General features: G+C 39.5%; 1 protein-coding gene across 1 annotated transcript in view; it reads left to right on the top strand.

Moving 5' to 3' along the window:
- The window catches only part of RARB (retinoic acid receptor beta), a 609,455-nt gene that overhangs the window by 397,701 nt on the left and 195,794 nt on the right, over positions 1-15,960 (top strand). Inside the window, exon 2 of the mRNA XM_007936376.2 lies at positions 6,800-6,948. Coding sequence (XP_007934567.1) covers positions 6,800-6,948 — 149 coding nt within the window. The remainder of the gene's footprint in view (positions 1-6,799; positions 6,949-15,960) is intronic.

The following is a 15,960-nucleotide window of genomic DNA, read 5'->3' as shown; positions in this document are numbered from 1 at the left end:
GCCCCAAACTCACTGCCTTCAAGTTGATTATGACTCATAGGGACCTTATGGAACAGAGTAGAACTGCCCCTAGGGTTTCCAAGGCTGTAAATCTTACTGAAGCTGACTAGCATATCTTTCTCCCATGGACCCGCTCATGAGTTCCAAGTGCTGACTTTTTGTTTAACGGCTGAATGCTTTAACTGCTAAGCCACCAGAGCACCTTCTCTTAGAGCAGACCTTCTCAAAATGAAGTTCAGGACTAGTGCTGGTTCATGAAATGTCTGTTGCCAGTCCACAATAAGATAAATGGAGAAATTGAAAACAAGTGATTAGGAACTTTCATAGCAATTTGACAATCATGTTATGTCTGTCAAATGTTTCTTTTCTTTTCTTTTTTTTTTTTGAATTGGGAGCTTGTTTTTTGAACATCTTTGTTTCTTAATTCCTTTTTTTTTCCTTAGAGATTCATTTTTGTTGAATTTTATCAATCCACGAAGGATTAGAAATAAAGGGTAAAAGAAAGAATGAAAGAAAAGATTGAAGAACACTCATTTAAAGCAAATACTGCCCTCCCCACTCACACACACCACCTTTATTCTCATCCTCAGGGAGACCATACTTTGATTAGTACTGATTTAAAGGCAAAAATCCCTCAACTGATTTTCCTGCAAGGAAGTTAATTCTTGCTTTGTTTTCCTCAGTGACAGTCATCTCTATATTGTGAGGAAGGTGAGGTTTTAAGATATAGAACTGACGTTTCCATGTGTACAGACTTGGTTCGTCTCTTATTTTCCTTAAGGTTTATGTTTCCTCTTGCATGTGTCCAGTCCTGGTGAAGCCCTCTCAGCATGCCTGGTGCTGACTCTGGGCTGGGACCCACAGAGCTACGCATCTCTGTCTCCTGAAAGCAGAAGTTCTCTGACTTGGCCGTTCCCTGACGAAGCAAGGCAGCCAGCCCATCTGGATAGCAGTGTGGATGCCACATTGGAGGCTGCTGCTTACTGGGGATACAATAACCAAACAGAACTGAATAAGTCAATAAGTAAGCAAGGAAAGAAACAAAAGCAGGAGGCAAAAAGCAGATCTGAATTATTCCTCAAAGACTGCTTCCTCAAACTGAAATCACATCAGGATGACTGGAGTGCAGTTGTTTTATTGAATGACACAAGCCTCTTTTCCCCTTGGGGAGTCTAAAAACGGCTTTTTTGCTTGCCTGAGATCGCTGAATGAGCTAATATAGAACACATTGTCTGCTGAGCCGGCAGAGTTTTCGAGCAAAAATTTTATCATTCCGTGGACTGATTGTGCTTGCCTGGAATAAGGAGCAAAATGTTTGAGGCCTCACAAGGGTGTTTGATGAATCTAACTCTAATTTAAAGGGACTAATAGATTATTGATTTAAGCAGGATGACAGTGAACAGATCAATGGCTCAGAGCACTCTGTATCCACCTTAAACACCAAAAATGACTAGTGGTAGGGAGCCATGGGCCACATACCTCCCTTGTTTCCCATTGTCTTTATTAAGTGAGGAGGGTAAAGCGGAAGAGGAGCTCTAATAAACTTTGCCAAAGGGGATAAGTATATTTTTGCTACATTACCAAAAAGGCAGGAGATTGCAGTAAAGTCTGAATGTACTTTTATATTGATGCCACATCCTGGTTGTAAATCTAGAACTTGTCTTGGCATGTCTCTTTGAGGTCAGCTTTGGTGATCTGACTACACCTCTGAGATTTTCTTTTTGCTTTTCTTCCTTGCATTGCTCTCAGTGTCACAAGCCACCCAGAGGAAATAAAAGACTATAGTTATATCAATATTGGGAGTGACATTTGAGCATATCTAGTCGTGCCTAAGGCACTTGACTGCTAAACAGAAGGCTGGCAGTTCAAACCCACCAGCCACTCCTCGGAAGGAAGGTTGGACAATCTATTTCCGTAGTGATACCGCCTCAGAAACCCAAGGAGGGGTCGCTATGAGTCGGGTCTGACTCAATGGCATATAACAACAACAACAACAACAGTCAAATATTTAACTCTTTACCACCAGTAGAACATTTATCTGAATATGATTATTTCTTGTTATACCTAAGGCTTTTCTTTTTCTCTGTGTGTAGGATTCATTTATGACATTTGCATGATTTAAATCCCAAACCACAATGGAAAGAACTAATTCTTTCTTTAAAATATAGCCTGGTCACTTCCTTAGGGAAGTCTCCCATGATTTCTCCTGAGCTGACTGAGAATTATAGCTCTCTCTCTCTCATATTGAATCAGTAGTTTCCAAACTGCTACAATTTATATTCATCTAATAATATTTTTCAAACACACTCACACCTGGTTCTTGTCCTCCAGACAGTCTGACATAATGGGCCTGGGGTACATTGTGGTCATCAGGATGTTGAAAAGCTCGCCAGGTAATTCTAATGTCTAGCCAGATTTGAGAATCACTATATTATATTGTGCTCACTGATTTGCTTTCTAGTTAGCCAAACTATTTGAGACTAAGGGACAAAAACCATGCACCATCCACAGCATGATGCCTGCATGTTACAATACTCAGTGAAATAAGCAGTTAAACACATAAACAATCTGCAAAGCCTTTGGACTAATATGGGAAAGTTCAGAGTCTTAGGAAAAGTCCAGGATCCTCACTATTGATTGTTTGCATTTAGAAGATTTTCATTCATGGCAATTGTTCAGGAAAAGCCTTCTGGATTCATTCATTTGTTATAAATGACTCTTAATCACAGAAAAAGGCCTTTACCAACCTTTGTGAAGATGTAGGATTTTTTAGGTTCTACTAGATCTTTTTATGTGTGTATATTTTTAGGCCAAGTTTCTTCAATATTAAATTGCCCACCATTCTGTTTCTTCTCTTTGGAGGATGAAATACTGGACTCCCTCCCTTCACTACATGTATTTGAAGTGGCATATTTATGGAAATTACTACCCACTTTTGAAATTCAGGACATAGTTCTGATAGCTGAATAGAGCCCTAACAGAATTCTATTTACAACATTCCTAGACAAGCCAGATTAGCTGTCCTACCAATGTGTAGAATGCTGAAACACGCATACACATGTACGCACTGTTTTTGTGAAGATAGTGGTGATAGACTGATTCTGACAGAGTTGCTAAAACACACAAGTGGAAGTAGAGACACACAAATAAAACCAGCTCAAAAGATTTGGGGGCATAGAGGGATGGGCTCACCTATGTTGATGTTGTTATTAGTTGCCACTGAGTTGATTCTGAAATGATACCATGTGTGCAGAGAATTGCTCCAAGGGTTTTCATGCCTGCGCCCTTTCTTAAGCAAATTGCCAGGCACCTCTGAGTGAGTTTGAACTGACAACCTCTGAGTTATTAGTCCAGTACATGATCATTTTTACCACTCAAGGACTCCGTAAGTTGTTACTATGAATGTAAATTAGCATAGGATTTCCAGAGGTCAATTTATTGACATGAATTAAAAACTAAAAAAATATTTTAATATCTATACCCTTGTTGTGTTGTTGTTGTGTGCCGTCGAGTCAGACCCGACTCATAGTGACCTCTCCTTGGTTGCCCAACCTTCCTTCCAAAGCTGGTGGGTTTGACCCTTAGAACTAATATAAGAGCTTTGGGGTACAGTGGTTAAAGCATTCAGCTGCTAACCAAAAAGATCAGAGGTTCGAACCCACCAGCCACTCCACAGGAGAAAGGTGAAGCAGTTTGCTTCTGTAAAGATTTGCATCCTTGGAAATCCTTTAGGGCAGTTCTACACTGTTCTGTTGAGTCACTGTGAGTCATAATTGACTCAATGGCAGTAGGCTTGGTTCTGGTCAGTTTAAAACTAATAATTCCATTTCTGAAATTTATGCTAAGGAAATAATCAGAGATGTGCTGAGATTAGCTACAGATATGTTCATCATGATGGAATGTTTTGCAGAAAAAATAGTTATTGACCAGGAAATGAGTCTCCAACATAATTTCAGTTTTGTAAACACACAAACCTAAACCATTTATTTGCATATAAAAAAGGTGGAAGAATATATCTCAAGATAATAAATCTGGTTTTCTCTTAGTGCAAAGGTTATGGATGATTCTGTATGTGTGTTTCCTTAGATTTTAACAAAGATTTAAAACAGTTGTTTTATACTAATTTTAACAAGTAGTGTTTTCTTGTTGACGTCATTATTATTCCTTTGCTTTAAGTGAAGCTGGTTATATCAATGTGGGAAATATATTGGTGTTTATAGGTTAATAGCTGATAGCTTTGTGATGTCTCAGATGCCAGCTTTTCTATAGAACACATGCCACCACTATGCCAACCTGTCCTCAAGAAGAGCTTCATATTTGCCATAGAAGTAATGCACTCAAGACTGGTGACTTTATCCAGATAACTTGGTCCCAACCAGTGAAGACTATAATAGATTTATCTACTAGAACCTGTGCTACTCTAATGAATTCATTTGAAAGTTCTTTTGAATTATGAAAATACTATAATTACAGTTGATTCTATTCCAAAGAATTAATTAATTACTTTTAGAAAGCAAGTGAATATAAGAAAGCTATTTGATTTCTAATTTTATCACATAATAATTTGCAGAAGTGCTTAGTGCTTGAAATGAGGAAGAAAAAATGAAAAGGATAAAGTTCATGTATTAATTCTACAAATATTTATTGATTACCTACTGTGTGCCAGGACATCTTCCAGGCCTAGAACACAGTTGTAAACAATGCAGTTAAGTCCCTTGGGTCTCATGCAACTCATATTCTAGTGAGGGAAAAAAGAGGTAGAATATAAAATTGTACACAAATAAACTTTCTACATATAAACATCAATTAGTGCTTTGTAGGAAATAAAGCCAAATAATGGATAGAAAGTGGCCAGAAGTAGATGGGGCATTTTAATTAAAGAAGTCCTCTCTGAGGAAATAACATTTGCTCTGAAGGCTCAGTAGTGAAAAAGAACCAGACATGTGAAGATCTGACTGAAGAATTTTTCAGGCATGGGAAATGTTCAGTGCAATAGCTATTAAGTTGGGTTAAGAGTTTGTCCTATTCAAGGGACAGAATAAAAGTCAGGTGTTGAGAGCTCAATAAATGAGGGGAATCATTGAATTCAGTGACATTGAAACAGGGGCAAGGGCTTATATCATAAAGAATCTTGTAGGCTACAGTAAGGAACTGGACTTTGATTTGATTGGCAACTATGGGAAGGCTTTAGGCAGACAAGTGAGAGGGCTTGATTTCAACTTTTTGAAGAGTTAGTTACCTTGGTTGCTTGTTCAAAGAATAGACTCTAGAGTGAAGAGAATGGGCCACAGGGAGACCAGTAAAGAGGCTAGCGTAATAGTTGAGGTGAGAGAGAGTGTACTAGACTGCCGTACTAACCAGATTGTGAGATGGGGATGTATTACCAATATATTTAATGAGTAGAGTTGACCCAGCTTGCTAAAAGTTTGACTATAGGATATTACAGTCACTAGAACATCTGATCTGGAAGGTGACAAACAGTGGCACAAGTAGAAGTTTTATACTCTAGGAAATACAAGATAGACTGCTAAGTGATTTGGAGATTCGAAGATTCTGGAATGTTACCACAGCACTTCTAATCACCCCTTAGGAAGCTCTGGTGGCGTAGTGGTGAAAGCATTTAGCTGCTAATCAAGAAGTCAATGGTTTGAACCCATGAGTCACTCTGTGGGGGAAAGATGGGGCAGTCTGCTTCCATAAAGATTTACAACCTTGGAAACCTGTGGGGGCATTCTGCTCTGTCCTAAAGGGTCACTGTGAGTTGGAATTGACTCAATGGCAGTGGATTTTGTTTTTTGAATCACCCCTTACCCATTTCCATCATATTTGATGAGCATTCCTCATCTTTGATAGGCAAAGTAGGACCAGTTCTTGCTTTGATTTTGAACATAAACCTGGAAAACAGGGCTGAGAGCACACTCAGGTCTTCAATTCTGTGAATTCCCATTTCCCATGTAATTTTGGTGGTTTGAAGCAAGATGGATAATCATGTTATTTCAATCTAGAATATAGAACACTGTGATTTAGAAATGAGCTGTGCCACTCTGTGACATCATTAGGTCTAATCCAGTATTTCTCAAATATTAATTGTCACCTGTGGGTTTTGGCAGAATGCAGATTCTGATTCCATAGCTCTGAATTGGGGCCTGGTATTACCTTATCTAATAAATTCTGACCTGATGGTGATGCTGCTAATCCCAGTACCAGTAGGAAAAGTTTTACTAATATTGTTACTAATGATCATCACTAATGATTGCATGTTAAAGTCACTTGCCATATTCTTGTTGAATGACTGCTGGGAGCATTGTTTTCATTTTTGTCCTAAACAAGTTTACTTTGGCTAAGTGACAGTAGGGTGACACAACTCACTGCAGATATTCTGAGTAAATCAGAACCTCAGGGCACCAGAAAAGCAGGAAGAGCCTGGGTATGGCAATGTGAAAATCTGCCTTGTGTCTTGGCTCTTCTACTGCCCTGTGACCTTGGATAAGTCACCACACTCCTCTGAGTTTCTTTTCCTCTTGTGGATACTGTGGTGATAAAAATCAGCGATCTGCGGTGCTGTGGTGAACTTCACATGAGAGATACAGAAGAGATTGCTTTGTAAACTCTAGAAACCACATAGCTGTCAATGTTACCACTGCCATGATGACAATGACAACTGTTACTATGGGCCTAGCCCCAAGTGTTCTTATTGAGTTAAGGGCAGAGCCATATAAATTCACACTGATGGAAAAGAAGTGAACTGAAATGTATTTTCTCTTTTTTCTTCCCTTCCTACCCTCTGTCTCCTTTGTAGCGATTGAGACACAAAGCACCAGCTCTGAGGAACTCCTCCCGAGCCCTCCGTCTCCACTTCCTCCCCCTCGTGTTTACAAGCCCTGCTTCGTCTGCCAGGACAAATCATCGGGGTATCACTATGGGGTCAGCGCCTGTGAGGGGTGTAAAGTGAGTACCCACGTCTCTGTGCCAGAGCTCACATTCTCAGTGTGCTCTCTGGGGGTGGCCTACCTCACTCCAGAAAAGGGTTGTTTTGGTATCTGCAGCTTTACCTCTTATCAGTGTGCTGGCCTGCGTTGTATTCAATGGTTTTTCATTTCTTCCTTTTATCTCATCAGTTTACAATACAGAAACTTCCAGAAAAGACTGATTGGGGCTAACTGTTCTAGGACTGTGAAAATTCTACCCTTGTGTAACAGTTCTTTTTAGGTAATAAGAACCTTTTAAAAGAGGCCTGAAAGGCATCATCCTGTTTCTCTTTAGAACATGATGTCTGGTGTCTTTGTAGTTTTATTTTATTTTAAAATATGACTGACAGTCCACTGAATCAACTTGCGGAGATTCCAAGGCTGAAATTGGGATTTATCTCCTGGCTGTTTCTTCAGCACTGTGGCCTTTGAATTACAGTTTGATTTTCAGCCTGTAGGGACTTGCTACTGTATGTGTGTCATAAATTCAGGGGAGTTAGATTTAAAATTCCAGCCTTCAGAGTACTAGAGGCTAAACATGTGTCAAGAGTATATGGCTGCTTTGAATCAAGTTAAAACATTGTTATCTAGTCCAACAAGCTTAATTGACTGAAAGCTTTTTATTTTTTCAAAGAGAGAAAAGAAACGAAGAATGACTTAATAAGCAAATTCAACTCATCCACAGAAAATTTCTCAGAGGGACTATGTCTGTCTTGAGCCAGCCCTTCCCTAGATATACAACTTCTTTGAGTTCTCTCTGGGTGGTTGTTCAGATCTGTTGTTTGTACATCTAAATTGCAGGATACATTTGTAATGGTGAACATGTTGGAATAATATTACAAGTACTCCCGTCAGGTACTCCCATAACATTTTGTCTTTGACTTAAAAGAATTAGCACTGACGATTATTGTATGTAATAGTTAGCTGCTGTTGTGTAACAAGCCATCCTAAAACTTAATGGCTAGAACAACAATCTTTTGTTTAGGCCAGGCTTATCTGGCTGGTTCATCTGGTCTTAGCTAGATTCTACTATGTATCTCTGGTCAGCTGCAGGTTAGCTGGTTGACTCTGCTTCTGGGAGTTGCTAGCTATCAGCTAGGGAGCCTTAGCTCTCCTCCATGTGGTCCGTCATCCACTGGGCTGGGCCTGGCTTATCATCAGAGACAGGGTTCCAGATGGTACACAAGATCTCCTGAGATTGAGTGTGAGAAGCGGTACACCATCACTTCTGCCACATTCTGTTGGCCAAAACAAGTCACAAAGGCAGACTAGACTCAAGAGGTAGAAATACAAACTCCACTTTTGAATAAGATGAGCTGCAGAGCCACATTACAAGGGGCACAGATAGACAGAAAGGAAACTTGGGGTCATTTTTGCATTCAGGCTACCACACTGTATGTCTAATTGCCTATGAGCTCAAAGTGGGACCCTATTTCTATTGCCCAGCACCTCACACCCAGACTGGCATTTAGTGGGTGCCTAAAGATATATGTTGAACAAATGCATAAAAGACATTCACTCCCTCAAAGTGATTACATGAGTTTTACCATCTTTTTCACTTATTTGCATAAGTATGTATATTATTTTACAGGGAAAGACTAGCTTTGGGAAATTCTTGAAAGACTTAGTAACCTCTCTCTGCCTCTGGATTTACGTTTGTTGTTTTAAGGGTTCTGCAGGATGGCCTTTCCTCCAGTAGCTTCAGACATGGTGATCAGAAAGTTACCAGAGCAACCAGTTGGCTGCAGGATAGAGTGAAATGCTTGTGCATCCAACTGTTGCTTGATTGTTGATAATCCTAACTGACCCTGCTTCAATTTATCTTGAGATTTGGGAAGACTTCAAGAGAATACCAGTTCACTTTGTCCATTTGTTGTGCAATATGTAAATAAATCACCTTCTAATGCTTATTTAAAGTCAAATGAAAAGATACTTCCCTAATTTGGAACACATTTAAATATTTTCATGTGCATAAATCCTAAGGAGATACGTTATAGCTCAGCTTACCTGCTCCTATGATGTCCTGGGAAAAGAAATGATCCAACATGTCTCCTGTGGTGGCAGACACTTTAAGCTATTTCACAATCTGTATAGAACAAACTGTTTTAATCTGCTCATAGCTAATTCCCTGACCTCTTGTTTTAATTTGTGATTCTGACTCTTTTTAGGAAAAACCCCAACAAAAACAAAACCCAAACCAGCACAAACAACTTTGATAAACTTAGTTAAGCATGCCAGAGTCATATTATGGTATAATTTTAAAAAGAGCTATAAACCTAGTAAGATCAGAGGAGTTCGCTAGCTAGTTGTCTAATTTGATAATTTTTGCATTGCGGTTGGGCCTCTGAACATGTACGTTGCCTTTCTCCTGGTTGCTGAGAAAGCCTAGTCTGAATTTATCTTGCTGAGAAAATACAGTGACAAAATTCCCAGAACTGGAAAATAGGAGAATGTAAAACAAGAATCATGTAACTGCCAAAGAAAGAGAAATACAGGTTTGTAAAAATTCATTTTAACTTTTGTTGTCATTTTTTTTTAAATTACCAATACAATAAAAATTGGAAAATTAAAACAATCAATTTAACTTCTAAAATTAAAGGTTCTTGGAAAGAACCTTTTCTTTAATTTTAGAAGTTAAATTGAGCTTTAACTTTTCACTGAATATATGCTTTTTATTTTTTTCCACAAAACCAGGATTTTATGTTGTATACTTGTTTTGACCTAGTTTTTAAATTTAATAATCTTTCATGACTACAGTTTAAAGAACTATATAGTTTTTATGGTTATACCATTAACAGTGTGGTTTATGGTTATATCATTTATTTAAATAATCCCCTGTTGTTGGACAATTAGGATGTGTCCAGTTTTTCTCTATTATAAACAGTGTTTTAACAAGTCGCCTTAAGGAATAGCTCTGATAATTTCCTTTGGGATAAAATAATAGAAGTGGGATTTCTGGATCAATGATTTTATACATTTTTAAGACTTTTGATGAATTTTGTCATAATGTCTTCTAGAATAGATACATCAATGTATGCTGTGGGAGCCTATAAAAATTTAATCTTATTGGTGACTATTAGCAATTTCTCCCTTGTGATAATAAAATAATAATGAATCAAGAAACATCTCCTCTTTGGGAATTCTGCTTGTATTTAATGTGATTCTGTACAATGGGCCCCATGCGTGATACCATTTTGGGCTATAGCAGATGCACCATGGGCTCCTGGTTGACCTATACGGGCTGATCTATCCTTTTGCTAGAGATCAAAGGACAGTACTCTGGGCTAGGAGCCTCAGCTCTAAAGCAGGACCCCAAACAACCCAATATATATCTTCAAGAAGTGATGTCTGCAGTGACTTTGCCTGTCATGACCAGGATGATCTTATTGACTATTACTTGGAGAAAAGAATCTTCCATTTTCCTAGAGACCAGGTCTCAGGCTCTGCTCGAAGCCACATGATGGTGATTAGAATTTAACAAATGGGTTGTGGTCCACCCCTCAGAATCAATCTATATCCATAGCTACATTTTATGTTAAATTCTGACCTTAACCATAATAGTTTACACTTTCATTTTTATACCTTGTGAAGAGCATGAAATCCTAGCGAGGCTACTTACTAGCTGTGTGACATTTGAAAGCTTTTTAAATTCTCTGTGCCTCAGTTTTCTCATCTGGAGAATGGGGAAGATAATAATACCATCTACCTCATAACTGGTATTGGTATTGGTAGGATGAAATGAGTTACTATGTTTAAAGCTACCTAGCCAGCCAACTGGAAGGGATCCATATTTGTGCCCATTGTAAAGAAAGGGGATTCAACAGAGTACAGAAATTTTCAAACAATATCATTAATATTGCATGCAAGTATAATTCAGAAATGATTATAGCAGTACATCTACAGGGAATTGCCAGGAATTCAAGCCAGATGCAAAAGAGGACATGGAATGAGGGATATTGTTGTTGTTGTTGTTGTTGTTAGGTGCCATCAAGTCGTCTCCTACTCATAGCGACCCCATGCACAGCAGAACAAAACACCGCTCAGCCCTGAGCGGGCTCCACGATTCTTGCTACACTTAAGCCCACTGCCAACTCCACCATGTCAATCCATCTCGTTGAGGGCCTTCCCCTCTTTTGTCAACCCTCCACCTTACCAAACATGACATCCTTCTCCAGGGAATGGTCCCTTCTGACAACATGACCAAAGTATGTGGGGTGAAGTCTGGCCATTCTCACCTCCAAGGAGCATTCTGTTTGCACTTCCTCCAGGACACACCTGTTAGTTCTTTTAGCAGTCCATAGTACTTTCAGCATTCTTTGCTACCACCACAGCTCAAAATCATCAACTCTGCTTCAGTCTCCCTAATTCATTGTCCAGCTCTCACATGCATATGAGGTGATTAAAAATACCGTGGCTTGTGTCAGGTGCACCTTAGTCCTCAAGGAGACATCTTTGCTCTTCAGCACTTGAAAGAGGTCCTTTGCAGCCGATTTGCCCAGTGCTATACGGCAGGAATGAGGGATATCATGGCTGATATCAGATGGCTCTTGAGTGAAAGCAGAGAAACACCAGAAAGATGTTTACTTGTGTTCTATTGACTATGAAAAGGCATTAAACTGTATGGGTCATAACAAATTATGGATAACATTGCAGAGAACGGGAATTTCTGAACACTTATTTGTGTTCGTGAGGAACCTGTACGTAGACCAGGAGGCTGTCGTTTGAACAGAACAAAGGGATACTGTGTAGTGTAGAATCAGGAAAGGTGTACATCAGGGTTGTTTGCTTTTACCGTACTAGTTTGATCTGTATGCTGAACAGATATTCTGAGAAGGTACATTATATGAAGAAGAACATGGAAAATTGGAGGATGACTCATTAACAGTCTGTGATATGCAGATGAAACAACCTTGCTTGCAGAAAGTGATGAGGACTAGAAGCACTTACAGATAAAGATGAAAGAAGTGTGGATTACAGGTCAACGCAAACCAAATCCAAAATCTTCATGGCTGGCCCAATAAACAACATTATGATAAACAGAAAAAAAATTGAAGTTATCAGGGATTTTGTTTTACTTGGATCCACAATTAGTGCCCATGGAAGTGGCAGTCAGGAAGTAAAGTGACGTATGACATTGGACAAATCTACTGGAAAATATCTCTTTAAATTAGTAATAATAATAATAATAAATACAACGAGGTCACTTTGAGGACTAAGGTGCACCTGACCCATGCCATAGTATATTCAGTCACCTCCTATGCATCCGAAAGTTGGACAGTGAGTAAGGAGGACTGAAGAATAATTGATGCCTTTGAATTGTGGTGTTGGCAAAGAAAATTGTGTATACCATGCACTGGCAGAACCATGAACAAATCTATCCTAGAAATACAGTCAGAACGTTCCTTAGAAGAGAAGATGGTGAGGTTTCATCTCATGTACTTTGGCAGTGTTATCAGGAAGGACTGATCCCTGGAGATGGACATTATACTTTGTAAAGTAAAAAAAAAAAAAACCAAACAAAAACAAACTGACTGCCGTCAAGTAGATTTTGACTCATAGTGACCCTTCCTTGGGTTTCTGAGGTGGTATCTTGACAGAAGCAGATTGCCCAGTCTTCCGTCTGAGGAATGGCTGGTGAATTTAAACTGCCATCCTTCTGGTTAGCAGTCGAATGCCTTAGGCAGTATGCCACCAGCAAAAACAAAGAAGACTGCCCTCAATGAGGTGGATTGACAAAATGGCTGCAACAGTAGGCTCAAACATAACAACGATTGTGAGAATGGCGTGGCACTGGGCAGTGTTTCATTCTGTTGTACAGCGTTGCTGTGAGTCAGTTTAGATGGCATATAGTTACAACTATATACAAAGCATATAAAACAGTATCTGTGACAAAATAAGTTATGTATGTGCTTAGTTATTGTTTGTATCATTGTTAATTTATTATGACTTACATATACAGTGATGTAGTATCAGTTACAACCTCAGTACCCTTTCTTGTGATATTCTTTCAGCAGTTTACCATTCCTTTATACCAAAATAAATATACCCTCTATCCTTGAAGGTCAGATCAAGACACAACTCCTCCCTGGAACCTCCTTTGATTACCTTAGTAGAGGAATTACCAGATTGGTTCTGTAAAGAGCCAGACAGTAAACATTTTATGCTTTGTGGGCTACAAACTATGTTGCAATTACTCAGCACTGCCATTGTAGCATGAAAGGGGCTGTAGGCAGTATGTAAACAAGTGGGCATGGCTTTGTTCCAATGAAAGTTTATTTAGAAAAATAGTTGACCCTGCTCTAGTATGTGGTGATAGGACCCTTCTCAGAACGTATAAAACTCAGAAGCTAGCTAAAAGCACTCATGCCAAAGATGACAGGCCAGCTGGTTTTGGTGGACGTTGAGCGTGGGACTGCTGCTATATTCCCCCTCTTCACTACTAAAAAGAGTTGATGTCTACTTGTCCAGGGCTCTGTGGCTTGGAAATTTCAAGATCACTCACTGTCTCTGCCTGGTCATTCCTTCTACAACCTTATTCACTGTCAGCTCACTCTTCTTTGTTATCCAAAGTCAGGAAACTTAGCAATTTCCCTGTAAGTAAGCTACTTCCAGAAACACCCTCTTTGGAGAGGTTTGTGGAATATTCTTTATGAGCTACTCTATCAGTTAGCTTTTCCTGCTTAACAAACCACCCCAAAGCTTAGTGGCTTAGAACAATAGACATTTATCATTCGTTACAATTCTGGGTGGGTCGTCTTGTCTGGGCTGGTTTGGCATGGGCTGATGGTCTAGGAGGGCTCACTAATATGCCTGGGGCCTTGGCTGGGATGACTGGAACTTCTTAACTTGCTGTCGCTCATCATCAACAAGCCTTGGCTTGTTCGCATGATGGTCTCTAAGAGGGCAAGTCCCAATGTGCAAATGCTTTTGAATCTGTGCCTTTGAACCTCTGCATTTGTTACTGTCTCATTGGTCAAATCATTGACATAGATTCAGTGTGTGGGGAAATAGACTCTACTTGTTAAAGGGAGAAGGAACAAAGTAACATTGCAAATGGGTGAGCATATTAGAGTTAGCAATGGATTGTATACTGTGTCTGTATTCCTTAGTTTCATTGGTTGGCCTCTTCTGACAACTATATTCACCCATTCATTCCTCCTTCAGCATATATTTGTTAAACACTTAGTAGGTGTCAAGGCCTATGCCAGGCACTGGAGATAAAACAGTGAACAAGACAGACAAGGTTCCTCATGGAACTTACTGTCTTGTACAAAGAGCTGATGATAAATAATTGAAAGATGAATACAAATTAACAGAATATTGTGATAAAAAGTAATTGAAGGGGCCTGATTTAATAGGGAGTCAGGTGAAATCACATGGCTGAGAAGGAACCAGCTTTGTGTGTAGCAGGGAAAAACACCTTAGGTCAGAAAGCAAACTCTTGGATTCTAGGACCATTTCTTCCTCTCCTTGTTTTGCCCATGAACTTCTATGAGGTTCAGCAAATCTGCAAAATGAAAGTGAGACCACAAGTGTGAACCAACTCCCATGTCAAATAAACACAAAAACATTGTACCCAGAAATTGCTTTGATTTCTTGTTAGGAATTATTTACATAAAGACGAAGTCCTTGATGTTTTCAAGTGTAGGCATGGAGCAGGGGCAAGAAGAAAACTAGCCTTGTTGGGTATTTTCCCTACTCCAGTCATTTGTATATTATAATATATAAAAATAAGTAAATAATTCCTACTGATAGCGACCCCTTCTTGGGTTTCCGAGGCGATATCACTACGAAAGTAGATTGCCTAGTCTTCCTTCTGAGGAGTGACTTTATTTTTTTTTCTAGGATATAGAAATTTAAAAAAAAAAAAAACAACTGTACATCTTTTCAGTCTTTCTCAATGTCTAGAAAGTTCATAGAATAGTTTCCATCATTTATGAGTTATATATCGACATTGAGTCGATTTTCGACTCATAGTGACCCCTCCTTTGGTTTCTAAGACAGTATCTCTACAGAAGTAGATTGCCCAGTCTTCCTTCCGAGGAGTGGCTGGTGAGAAGTTGGGAAATAATGGTTATTATGGTCTAGATTAAGATTTTATCATACTTTGGGTTTCATGGGTCAACAAATTAAAAACAAATAACAAACATACAAAAAAGGAACATTTTTGTCTTGATCATTTTAACACTTTTACAATAAAAAAAAAGAAGAAGAAGGAAGCACTTATAAGGCAGTCTTTCCCAAGGAGAGACAGTCACCAGACAGGACAACACCCCCCCACACCCTACCCCCACCCACTACCATGCACGGGACCCCAAGTGCTGTTCTGTCCTTGTTGCCCCCATGTTGCCACCAACAGGGGGAACTTTCCCATCCCTCAGCTTGTGCTACAAATGATTTCTGTTAGTATAGTGCCTAAGGCACTTGACTGCTAACCAGAAGGCTGGCGGTTCAAACCCACCAGCCACTACTCGGAAGGAAGGTTGGGCAATCTACTTCCGTAGTGATACTGCCTTGGCAACCCAAGGAGGGATCGCTATGCGTCGGGGCGACTCAACGGCAAACAACAACAACAACTAACTAAAAGGTTGGCCGTTTGAATCCACTCAATAGTGTAGAAGAGCCTGGCGATTTCTTCTATAGCCACTGAAAACCCTATGGAGCATAGTTCTACTCTGAAACACAGGCTCACCATGAGTTGGAATCATCTTGAAGGGTTTGGTTCTTCTGTCCAGTATACACTGCAGAAGCCCTCGGGGTTAAGGCTTGCACAGCCATCTTGGCATATCTTCTCTGCAAGGACACAGAAGAAATGCCTGCTAAAGGTCACTCTGGTAGTCTTCTATTTAAAGAATAGCCTTTAAGAGTTTAAACTCCACTAGCCCTCTGCGATCCCTCAGGGCTAATTTTGTCCATTTTCTCATGTGCTTTTGTTTTCTTTGCTTCTGAAAAGAGGGAGGCCTTCATCTCTACAACAGTTTTCTGCTGCAAG

Source organism: Orycteropus afer, unplaced genomic scaffold (assembly GCF_000298275.1).
Source record: "Orycteropus afer afer isolate SDZICR_OR568_19922 unplaced genomic scaffold, OryAfe1.0 scaffold00003, whole genome shotgun sequence".
NCBI lineage: Eukaryota > Metazoa > Chordata > Mammalia > Tubulidentata > Orycteropodidae > Orycteropus > Orycteropus afer.
This window is presented reverse-complemented; position numbering and strand designations above follow the sequence as displayed.